The sequence below is a fragment of the Leptonychotes weddellii genome, chromosome 3 (assembly GCF_054177405.1).
Source record: "Leptonychotes weddellii isolate Sample4059 chromosome 3, ASM5417740v2, whole genome shotgun sequence".
NCBI classification, from domain to species: Eukaryota; Metazoa; Chordata; class Mammalia; order Carnivora; family Phocidae; genus Leptonychotes; species Leptonychotes weddellii.
Genome location: NC_138371.1, coordinates 49,563,596 through 49,575,824, shown reverse-complemented (window position 1 = coordinate 49,575,824; position 12,229 = coordinate 49,563,596). Strand labels below are relative to the sequence as shown.

General features: G+C 34.6%; 1 protein-coding gene across 22 annotated transcripts in view; it reads right to left on the bottom strand.

Annotated features, from left to right (window-relative positions):
* Positions 1 to 12,229, bottom strand: part of TTN (titin) — a 270,727-nt gene that overhangs the window by 113,863 nt on the left and 144,635 nt on the right. For 18 of the 22 annotated variants that reach the window (XM_081814067.1, XM_081814082.1, XM_081814078.1 and 15 more), the window contains 19 exons: positions 12,036 to 12,119; positions 11,820 to 11,903; positions 11,600 to 11,683; positions 11,388 to 11,471; positions 11,180 to 11,257; positions 10,682 to 10,765; positions 10,151 to 10,237; positions 9,807 to 9,884; positions 9,546 to 9,623; positions 9,254 to 9,337; positions 7,722 to 7,805; positions 7,405 to 7,485; positions 6,821 to 6,895; positions 6,309 to 6,422; positions 4,914 to 4,982; positions 2,459 to 2,539; positions 1,466 to 1,537; positions 759 to 848; positions 245 to 307 (listed from right to left, as the gene is read on the bottom strand). In XM_081814067.1, the coding sequence (XP_081670193.1) occupies positions 245 to 307; positions 759 to 848; positions 1,466 to 1,537; positions 2,459 to 2,539; positions 4,914 to 4,982; positions 6,309 to 6,422; positions 6,821 to 6,895; positions 7,405 to 7,485; positions 7,722 to 7,805; positions 9,254 to 9,337; positions 9,546 to 9,623; positions 9,807 to 9,884; positions 10,151 to 10,237; positions 10,682 to 10,765; positions 11,180 to 11,257; positions 11,388 to 11,471; positions 11,600 to 11,683; positions 11,820 to 11,903; positions 12,036 to 12,119 (1,554 nt within the window). The remainder of the gene's footprint in view (positions 1 to 244; positions 308 to 758; positions 849 to 1,465; positions 1,538 to 2,458; positions 2,540 to 4,913; positions 4,983 to 6,308; positions 6,423 to 6,820; positions 6,896 to 7,404; positions 7,486 to 7,721; positions 7,806 to 9,253; positions 9,338 to 9,545; positions 9,624 to 9,806; positions 9,885 to 10,150; positions 10,238 to 10,681; positions 10,766 to 11,179; positions 11,258 to 11,387; positions 11,472 to 11,599; positions 11,684 to 11,819; positions 11,904 to 12,035; positions 12,120 to 12,229) is intronic. The other 4 variants (XM_081814090.1, XM_081814083.1, XM_081814068.1 and 1 more) reach the window with 3 other exon arrangements.

Sequence of the window (12,229 nt, the reverse complement as noted above, 5' to 3'; positions counted from 1 at the left end):
GGGGGATGGGGGGATGGGTTAGCCTGGTGATGGGTATTAAAAAGGGCATGTTCTACATGGAGCACTGGGTGTTATATGCAAACAATGAATCGTGGAACACTACATCAAGAACTAATGATGTAATGTATGGTGATTAACATAAAATAAAAAAGACAAAAAGGATTTATATAAAGTTTCTTACATTTAAAAAAAAAAAAGAAGCATGAAGGAATATGCTGTTGACATTGGGGATAGGCTTGCTTACCTGGTTCAGGCTTTGGTTTTGGTTCAGGTCCAGGGAGAGGTATTGCTGGCTTAATTTCAGGCACTAAAATAATTCACAGTTGTAAGCAGGTTATTTGAAGTTTTTTTTTTTTTAAGATTTTTGAAGTTTTTCACTAAATTACACCAAAATTGAGCAGACTTAATATATCTTGGGAGATAGTAGAATTTAAACATATATGGTCACCAAATCAAGTATTTGATCTAAGTTTATTTTGCATTTGAAACAAAATATTTGGAAATATAGTAAAAGTTCTAATGTTGTTATTCACCTCATTATCCATTTTTTCCCTAGTGCTTAAAACTTATTTTAAATTTAACAAGTGTCTGGTCATTAGCCAAGTACACCTAAGAGTGAAATGGTAAAGAAAATTAAAGCGTATGTGATGAATAGATTAAGGTCCTGTGTTCACATCCTAATGCCAGTGTGATGATTTTTTAAATGACGCATATTTGCATTTTTAGAGACAACTAAGACAGTGCCCTTAAGTTTGTACCTTTTACTGGTTCAGGAACTTTCCTTTCCCTTTTCGTAACAGTAGCTGGAGGTACTTCAGCCTCTTCAACTTTCGGAGGTGGCTCTGGTACTTTAAGATAATGAGATTATTTTCTAGTGTTATTTGAATACTTAGAAATCAACTGACCTGAAATAATCAGATCAAACTATTTTTCAAAAGCTCTATTAATGGCTTTTAACAAAACCTTATATTGTATCAATTAATTTCTATCTTCTCTCCTTGACTGTTTCTCAGTTTATTTTACTTTTTCTTATTCCACCCACTTGTGTCACAACTCTTGAGCTCTCCCTTCCTAAATCACTTCCGTAACAGTTCCCAATAAATACACCCTTTGAGAATAGGCTATTGATAACAATCAACCCACTTAAAAGCCCCCGAATTCTGTGCCACAATTGTTGACACCCTCCCATGTAGTTATTTTGCAGCCGACCTGATTATTTCACAATCACTGCTACCAGAAGAACAAGGGGCAAAATAATAACAATAATGAAGTATGGGAAAATACATGAATGGATTTGGAAATTACTATAAAGATCTTTAAACAGAAAGCAGACAATGGAAAGCACAGACTAGTTCACAGACAAAATATGAAGTTATGCTTATATTTAACTCCAATGATGTTTACAAGATAAACCTTTTGTTAAATGTCCATTTTGTTAAAAGGTAATTGTTACTGAGATTCCTACCTGGTTTTTTAATTTTTTCTAGTTTTTTAGGTTCTACTTTAGGTTCTTCTTCTTCAGGCCTCTTTCTTAGAACTTAAAAGACAAAAAGGTTTATATGTAAACCAAGACAGACAAACTAGTGAAGATGTTGAGCACACTTGACAAGCAAATAATACACAAAGCAAGGAAAATGAAAAGCATGCGACCTGGTACGCTGGACAACTAGCCTTTATGCTAGAAGTGCTTTTTTTGTTTTTTTTTAAATCAAAGGTAGTCAAATTAATTAAAATAACACTGGGAGTCACTTTATATCCACGTACATAGGCATTCTGTTGTTCAGAGACAATGCTGTTGCAAAAATGACCAAAACACAAATGAATAATTTGAATAGCAACAGATTCCATTCATAATTCACCACTGTAATATAATGAGGAGTATTTAAATAAGCATAAAGTTTACTTAAGTGGAGATATCCAAAGAAATGTAGTCTAGATACCCATAATTCTGTGTGAAGAAAATGTTAGAACTCGATTCTTCCTATGAATATCTTGCTTCCAATTCTTTAAGATTTTATTAATAGAAAGAAATGTTCAGTTTTTAGAAAAATGTTATTTATTAGTTCTGATGATCCTGCATCACACTTTAAAACTGAATACTGAATTTAGAAGTTTTAAGAAGTTTGGTCTAATTTAGAATATTTAATAGGTTTAGTGTATTTTACTACATAATTTGAGTATGAATATGACAGCTTTGGTCATTATTATTAGCTTAGAGTATGATCAATTTAGTTATGCCCATGCATGTAAACTTCAAAACTGTGAATGCTCACAAAATTTGTTTTTTGAAAAAAACTATAGAAATGATAACCTTCCCAATTTTCAGTGCAACTATAAATGAATTTTGATGAATAGGTAATCTGATTAAAAGAAAACCAACAGACAAACATTTTGTAAGCTTTCAAGTCTATTCTTTTTGTAAATTTAAAGCTAACAAAACAGTTGAAAAATACTATACCGCTTTTGAGAACAACTTCTTCCTTTGGTTGAGGTTTAGGTTCAGGAAGTAATTTGCGAACTTTCTTTTCACTTCCAGGCACTTAAAAGAATATGATTTCAAATTTTGAAGTAAATTCATATAAAAGTAAATTTCAACAAGAAAAAGGTCTCTTTCAAAACTCGTTAACTGTAGTGCATAATAATTTTTGTTGCAAAATAGTATCACAGAATTTAAAAGCAAATAATACACTTCAAGGTATTTCCTCTGCAAACATTTATATAGCCTTGTGACAAATTCCGTTGAATTTATTGCAAGCAAATATAGTCAACTTAAATGAGGGTAGAAGATGTTACTCTATATTGACTTTATGAATCTTTGATCAAATACAGGGTTCTTAACAGCATCTTTGCCCCAATCTACAATTGTAGATTGTTCAAATCTACATTGGTATCTCAACTGTCTATTACATTAAAATGATACTGGTAAGTGTTAGTGTCATTGATCCAGTCTTCTCCACTGGTGAGAGAAGAAAGCTAAGGGATCTGGCTGATGACCTTGATGTTGTGAAAGTACCACTCTTACTTTCCTAACAGAAGGAAAATATCATTTCTTAAGATCTCCCTTTTGAAATAATACTGACCTAAAATTATAAAACTCTAGAATTTGAGAGCTGGTTTGGAGCTCATTTTTAATGAATAAGAAAATGTTCTTGAATTTAGACTAAAAGGGACCCAAGGAATTCTAAGTTCATTCTCTCTTGCATCTTTGGTGACTATTGGGCATGATGGATGATATTACAGAGCAGCCTCCTCCTTCTCCTACAACCCTCATGGATTTGAGTGGAAAAAAGAGAAATGCTGGGTGACTATTGAACCACCTTATCTCTCTAGTGATGTCAATGAAAATCAGCTTAAAACATTATTTATTTGTATCACTTAATGGCCTATTTGTTTACTCATGTGAAATCTGAATTTTTAGATATTTCTAAAAAATTTCCCATTTGGTGCTTTAAGCAGGATTTTTGCAATTCATTAAGTAGGTGTTTTGTTTTGTTTTCGTTTTTTAAGTAGGCTCCACACTCGTTGTGGAGCCCAACACGGGGCTTGAACTCATGACCCTGAGATCAAGACCTGAGCTGAGATCAAGAGTCAGATATTAATTGACTGAACCACCCAGGTGCCCCTAAATAGGTTTTTTTTAGTGTGATAAAGATAACTTTGCATAACTTCAAAATTTAAATATATAAAAGGTAAATATGTATTTCATTTTAAATAATGATTTTTTTCTGTCAAGTATTTCAAGTAAAATTTCACACTTCAACATTAAATTTTTTTATCCATGTTAAATTATGCTGGCTTTTAATACTATTTTAGAGTTACCAGTATTCTCAATGTATAACTATTTTCATTGATCAAACGTGGAAAGATGACCATGCATCTAATTAATGTAAGGATGGCATATATTCTTTACTCATATAATGGACATAGTGGAAATACATCTTTGCATTTGTTTTTCTGTATTTCTATTTTATTTTTAAGGTCTTATTGACATTTGAGACTCAGGTACAGAACACACCATTGCAGCTATTATTTTTAAAGTCATTATATGTCATTACATGTCATTTTAATGTTTAAGTGGCTTTTCCTCCATTACTAGTTAACAGCCATAGTAATATTATTTTGTAATCTCCATTTTGTAAGTCAGGAAATGTATATTCAGATGGGTGATTTTTCTAAAATTCCAGAGTGAATCAAGAACAGATTCAATTTCTGGGTCTGGATGTGTTGATGACTTAAACAGAATGCTGCTACCCATTATACTTACTGGAAAAATTAATAACTTTATTTTAAATGGAAAAATTTCTAAAATTTATGATCCATTTATTTTTCTTTAGGGTCTAAGTGTGTCAAGAGAAATGAATTTTGAAAAATGACCTGCAGCAATCCTGAATGCTCCCTAAAACTCCCAGTGAGATCTGACGCCTGAAAGAACGTCTTGGAGTCAGTGACGAGAGAGTGACAGGAAAGCCCTGAGGAAATCCCTATGAATCATCTCAATAGTATAGAAGGATGACATGACTTATTTTTAGTGCTCTAACACTGGCCAAAATACTGTTGTTCAGGTGAAATTCCAAAGCTTTCTACTATTAGGTCTTTGCATTTTAACCCAAGGTGTGTCCTGAAGCTAATTTCAGCTAACCAGTAATATTTAATATTTTTAAGTTGAGGAAAATGCAAGAAGACATATGTAGATGAGACAAAGATAAACAATATCCATGAATGTGTGAAATTTGATGGGAGACAAAGGAAGCAACACTCATGAGCCAGGACCATAAAAACTACAAAAATACAAGAAATAAATGAGACTACTCTATTAAAAAAAAAAAAAGAAAGAACATTCTAGAAGACAGGAAGAGGAAGGAACCCAGTGGAGGGATACTGCACAGAAATGCATTTTCCAGATTGTGAGATACCTTTCAGAGGCTTAAACTCCACTTTTTCTGGAACTTCAGGTTTTTCAGGAACTTTCTTCTTTGGAACAGCTTTAAAGAATATGATCTTAATTTTATTATTTGTATATTTAGACTTATCTGAAGCAAATTATTAAATATCTGCTCCAAAGAGTCAAAACCAAGCTTTGCTTACAGCCAAACAGTATTGATAACAGCCAAGAGCAGCCATCAAAGAACACACAGGAAGCATTCAAACCATGAAAACATTGCCCTTTTACTCTGATGGTGAGTAGTAAGTTTAAGTCTGGTGAAGAAAGAAGGTAATTTTTGTTCTTTGCAAGAAGAAGAAATTTTCCTCTAAGTTTATATTAAGGGAAAGTGTATTAAGTGTGTGTCTTCATGGACTATGAACAGATGGGTAGCCTTGTAAGAGGTGCCCATTTTCTATGTCTGACTTAAAATGCCAGAAAGTTACCCCTGCTGGCCAGGAGGGGTGAAGAGGGGCAAGAATCATGAGAAGCAGTCTTACTCTGGAAGATTCTGACTTTGTACATGTGTAGGTAAGCATGGGAAAGTGCTCATCTAAGATTATATCTAGATTATTTTAGATTAAGAAATCTCATGACACTATCAATAAGACAACATTGTATTACCATAAAAAGAATAATATGTTATCACCAGTTTATTTCAGCTTTTAAAGATGTCATTTTAAGAATTAAGTAATATTGCATCAGTTCAAAGAAATATCTAAATACAAAAAGAATGAAGGGAAATTTAACAATGAGAAGAGATGCTGGGTATCAAATGTATTCGTAATCACTCTTTCTGGCTATGCCGAGGACCACCATAAGACACAGTTTGGGCTTTTATTAAGTTGCAAAAGAAAAAAAAAAGTGGGGTAGCAGTGATGGGTAATTTATATGCTTTCCTTTGATGGCATGTGAGCACGTATCAGCTATCAATGCCATAAATATATTACTTATAGTATATTTTTTAAACACATGAAATTCTTTAAGAACAAAGTTTTGGCTTTTGTATAAATTTGTTACTGCAACATTAAAAGTTTCATGCAAAGTTTTCTTATACATTCCAAATGCACAAGATCCCAAAGATATGCATAGCAATCACACTCTGAAATCAGAACCCGTTCTCCATAAGAAAGTTAGTTGGACAGCCCCTGCATCCAGATGTCTAGGATGAAGCTAACAACGAGCAATGATGCCCTTTCTGTCAGGCCTGTCCCGACAAAGCACCCGAAGGCAGTAGAAAACACAGATCTCTATGCAATTCCCACAGCTCAATCATGTTTGAAAGCCACACACTTTTAAAAATAATACATGCCTTGCAAGCACCGTTTCGGATGACTGAATAGAAGTTTGAAGCAGATTAATAAAACTTGGGAGCGGCATTTTATACCTTTAAGTTGGAATATTTTCTCCTTCACATCTTCCTTTGGTGGAGCTGGAGGAGGTGCCGCAGGCTTTGGTTTGAGTTTTGGTTTCTCAATAACCTTCTTTTCAGGTTCAGGTTCTTGAAAGAGTATTTCAGGAGGGTTAGTATATGTATATGTTAATTAGCATGTGGATATATGGTATACTCAGTAGAAATTTAAACATACATATATATATCAAGTAAAAAGTTTGCTTTTTAAATTCCTATTAGTATTCAACATAAAACATAAAACAGTACCCAACATAAAACACAAAAATTTGTACACAGATGATGAGAAATATGGTGAAGGCACTAATAAAAACAAAGGAAATACCTGTGTAAGCCACACTGACATGAGATCAACAGTACAAATGACATCGATACATAAAAATGAAATGCACGTTTAAAAGAGTATCTTACACACAGATGTAGAACATAAAACATATATGAAGATGAAGAACATGATGATGAAGAGTTAAGTCCAATTAACTGAATACCTTGTATTGGTATTTCTTCTGGCTGTGGCTCAGGTTCAGGTTCTTCAGGCTCAACATACTTTTGAATTTCACGTTCTTTAAAGAATGTTGACAGAGGACATGAGAGTGTAAAGTTCTTCACAAAGACTCATACGAATTTCACACAGATGTAAAGATTGTAGTCACAAAAACAAAAATATACAATTCATACAAATTATACAGAAAAAGAGGTAAGATTTCTATTATACTTAAACATTCTATTTACTACTTTATTTGATGTATGTTGATGGCAAATGAGATGACTTTTAAAATTTGATGTGGGGTTATTGTTTGAGAATCCAATGCAATTTTCCCAGTTTTGCCTTGTAAACTGTATCTCTGGGAATTATTAATTACTATCAAGAAAAATCAAATTAAAGATTCTACTTCAAAAAAGTGTAACTATTTGAAAAATGAAGCAAGCATATGCTGGAATACTTCTGTATATAATTTCAAGAAAGAATATCACCTTATGAATAGTTTTTTTATTTCTAGCAGGAGTCTTTAAGAGATTAAAAATATTTATATTTATATATACATATATATATATCTACATATATATATACCTTCAACAGGGGGAGTCACTTTTCTACCAATGGTTATGGATGCTTTTTCTTCATACATTATTTCCTCAGGAGACTCTTCAACTTAAAAAACACAGTATTATATTTTAGACTATATTCACAATGGAATCGTCCAACTGCTAAGTTGCAACATATCAACTTAGTTAAACTCTATAACATATTCTTCAGATGACCCCAAAATATCAACAACTTCACTACATAAGACAGACAGCAGACAAATACATAAAACCCATCTGCAACCAAAGCAAGATGTTGAAGACAATTGTCATCTTTCCAAGATTTATAGAGCAGCCGTGTACCTTGGATGGGTGGAGCTTCTGGCTCTTCAGGAATAGGAATGGACACTTTCTTTTCTGGGATGATTTCCTTTGGTACTTGAGGCACTTTAAAGATATTGATTTTGTTTACTATTAAGAATTTAGAAGATGTGCAAGATTCTACAAACAGCAGGCAAAGAATACAGTGGAAAGAACTTTATAAGACTTAGTGGATAATATGGCTTTGGAGGCATGGCACACTTTTGGACATTCCAATTTTATAAACGAGTCTTCTCAGCCTTCTTCATTTGCTTCTCTTCTGCTGTGTACCCTTAAATGCCAGTGTTCTCCACTGGTCTAACTCTGAAGCTTTAAAAAACTGGCTCTACATTCTGTGAACAATCACTCCTGCACTCTCAACTCTTACTTCTCTGTGGATGACTTCTAGATCTACATCTCCAGCTCCATTCTCTTTCCTAAGCTCCAGATGTATATTCCCAGCTTCTATATTTGAAAAGTGAAAGATATATTCACTATCTTCTTTCTAATGTTAATTAGCGACCCAATGAACCATTCCTATGGATATCTAGCTACAACCCTTACAATCATCTTGGGCTCCTCTACTTCCTTGTTTCCATAATAGACACCAATTCGATCTCCCATCTCTCTCACTCTTTTTACATTTCTACCACCACTGATCTTGTCCAACTCTTAATGACCCTAAATATCTGCAGTGGCTCTTGACTATTAGCACTGTCTTCCAGCAGCTGGAACTATTGCCATTCATCTTTCTGAAGCCCGACCTCTACTGATTGGTGCACCTGCTTCAAAGCCTTTGAAGCTTCCTGTTGCCTACAGAATAAAGGACACACTCGATATGGGCATTCAAAGAACTCCAAAATATGATCCTCAGCTTTATATCCAGACTCTCTTTCAAGATACCCCACAACCAATTCATACTCAAATTGTACAAATATATTTGAAGGTCCTTGAACTTCCTAGACTCTTCTACCTCTGTGCCTTTCGATGAAAAATCTTTCCTTTGCCTAGAAAACCATTTCCTCAACTGCTATACACTGTCAAAATCCATCAAAACTTAAATTTTCATTTCTTTCATACAGCTTTCCCCTGATGTCTCTTCCTGAAATTTATCTTCCCTTGCTCTGTGTTTCTATAGCCCTTGATACTCTTGTAGGTGTGATCACTTCCTGTCTCTATGAGAGTTGTGCTGGGCTTTCTTCTTACCACCTTGAAATTGCCTGAAGATAGGACCAGATCTTATTTTTTCTAGTATGCTGTTTTTTAGTGGTAGGACATTCAGCAAAATATGCTGAATTGAGCTGTTCTACCCCTTGGATCAGAGGAGGTGCTTTGCTACCACATGGAACCCTGTCATAGCACAACTGAATCTCATTTATTTGTTTTCTCCTGCTTATCTATCTCTTTTTTTTTTTTCTCTTTGCCCTCATTATTTCCCCATTTTCATCTGTGAAATGTGGTTTTGCATAAGAACTATTATTAAAATGCTACGACAGTATTCAGGGAAATCTGTATTTTTTCTTCATGGTAGGTACCTTTTTCTGGCAGGGCTTCTCGTTTTTTGGTAACAGGCACAGGTTCCTTCTTTACTGGAACAAGTTTCTTGGGCACCTCAGGCACTTTGAAGATATTAGTTGTATTTTAAAAAAAGTATTTAGAAACATTTTAAATGTTAAGAATAAAGGATATGCAGTTAATGGAGAAGTATTAACATTATTGGAAACAAAATAAGGACATTTTTGTCCCTAGTTTTGAAACAACAAGGACAGACAACAGATTACTTTAAAAAAACAATGATACTAATGGTATCAGTGATGATGGGAATACCTTGAGCTGCTGGTATTTCTGGCTTCTTAACAGTTGCGACTTTCTTCACTGGGACAACTTTCTTTGCCATCTCAGGTACTTTAAAGATATTAGTAGCATTTAATAATATAAAATTGCAAGATGCAATATGTACATGTTAATTTGACAAAACATTTAGTTAACAGTAATGTGCATAATACAACACAATACATAATAAAGACAGTCGAATTTTAGACAGCACACAAAAATGAAGCAAATATTGATTTATTTTACTGTAAGTACCTTTAGGAGGTGGAGCTTCTGGTTTTTTGATAGCAGGAACTTTCTTCTCTGGAACAATCTTCTTGGGTTCTTCAGGCACTTGAAAGATAGGAATTTCTTTGAGTCAAATGATTACAATGAAAAGCTGAACACTAATGAATGAATAAAGAAGATCACACCCATCCCTTTGGTATGCACACTGTAAAATTCTATAGCTTTGTGTGTGCAAATGACTTCTGTTCTTGCCAATGAAGTCGAATTTCAAGAAAGAGAGGAGACCTACATTTTACCTTGAAGAAGATACATAATAGATATAAAAATCAAATGATGTATTTTCCTGTACAATACAGGATTCTGCCTTGTACCTGCTGGTGGTGGGGCTTCTGGCTCCTCTTCAGCAACAGGAACTGGCTCTTCCTCTTCAGGTGCAATTTCCTCTGGTTCTTCATATACTTCAAAGATAGTTAATTTTAATTCCATGTATGGAACAATAGTGTAAAATGCACAAAACACTGAGCATAAAAACTAGTAACTGATTTCTTCCCTTGTTTTAATTAATAATTTCTCTTAGTTTTGTGAAGATGAAATCTATCTTATTTGCACTGACTTCTGTTTCTATTGATTTGAATGCTTGGAAAGCCCTTTTGGCATTTAGTGTCATTTATAGTCACTAGTTCTGTCCTACTTTCTGTGCGCATTAGAGAAACTTTAATACAGCTTATGATGCCCTATGTAGATGTTGCTGATTGATAACCCAAATCAGAGCTAATTAAGAATGATTAAGACAAATAAAGGACAGAAAATGACCAAGAGATACTGAATAAGAAAAAAAGAGGAACAAGGCTTAAGTTAGCAGCTGACATGAGTGGCAAGCTCACTAATGGTCTTACGTGTACCTTCTGGAGGAGGAGACTCTACTTTCTTGGGAACAGGAATGGCTGGTTCCTCTTCTATGACAGGTTTCTTTGGCACCTCTGGCACTTTAAAGATATTAGTTAGATTTACTTCTGGATAGTTGAGAAGTACATGAAATTTATACCACCTCTAGTTCACATCTAGGTCAAATAACCTAGAGACAAATCCAAGAACAAAATTCACGAGGCCAGTAATCTGTTCTGAGATCTGCATAGCAGGGAGAGAAATGTGGCCTATGCAGATTAACAAAACCATATTAGTAAACTCTTTGATGCACATAATAGATGCATCAGTTATTTTTGTTTGTCTGTTTTTAAACCAATGATGTTATTTAAAAACTTTTAAACCCTAAAAATCCAGAATGGCAGGTTTGTAATTGTGAATATAAGAAGTTTGACAAACAACAGGGTTTCCTATAATAAGTAACTTTTGAAGCCAGAGTGAGTGCTTTCCTGCAGAATCTCATTAGGGACATGTACCTTTAGGTGGTGGGACTTCGGGCTTCTTGGGAACAGTTATTTTCTTTTCAGGAACAACTTCTTTTGGAACTTCAGGCACTTTAAAGGCATTAGTATTTTAACATTATGAAGAGTCGCTAGTAAACATTCATCACATTTGCATAGAACAAAATACTTTTTAAGAGTTGGAGGTTTTATCCTCCATCACATGTTAGACAGCTATATGTACCTTTAGCAGGTGGGACTTCTGGTTTTTTGGGAACCATGGGAGGCACCTTCTTTTCAGGAACAACTTCCTTGGGTACCTCGGGCACTTTAAAAGATATTAGTTGTTTTTAGCTCATCGTTTCAATTACATGAAAATCACTAGGTATAGCAGTGGAACCCAACCCTTGAAAGACAGACATTTTTCTGTCGGAGGTTAATGGCAGTGAGAAATACCTTTCACTGGTGGTGGTTCAGGTTTTTTGGCAATGACAGCAGGTGGTTTCTTTTCTGGGACGGGTTTCTTGGGCGGCACGGTCACTAAAGATATTAGAATTTATTTTTTAGAATCAGTGAAGATGAATGAGAAATAAGACAAAAAGCTCAAAATACCCAGAATTTTCAGGGCAAGAGGGGTGGAAAATTGGCTAAGGACACCTAGCAGCCGGCCAAGTACCTTTTGGTGGAGCAACAGGCTCTGGCTCTTCCACAACCTCCGCTGGAGGCTCTTCCCAGGCAATTTCCTCAGGCTCCTCATGCACTTGAAAGAGACAAGCTCATTTTAATGCTAGAGTCGACTAAAGCATAGGAAATATTTTACAAACAGATTTTTACAATACTAAGAAGAGAGTTTTCTTTTAAAAAATAATAGTTTTGGTAGTGTCATTATTACCTGCAGGGGGAGGACTCTCCGGTTTGGGAGGAAGAGCTTCAGGCACCTTCTTTTCTGGAACAGCAGCCTTGGGCACCTCAGGCACTTTAAAGATATTAGTATTTTCATGATTAGACAGAGTAGAGACAAATGGACAGTATCAAACACAGTGACATGGGGGTGACTACCTTTGGCTGGTGGGACTTCGGCCTTTT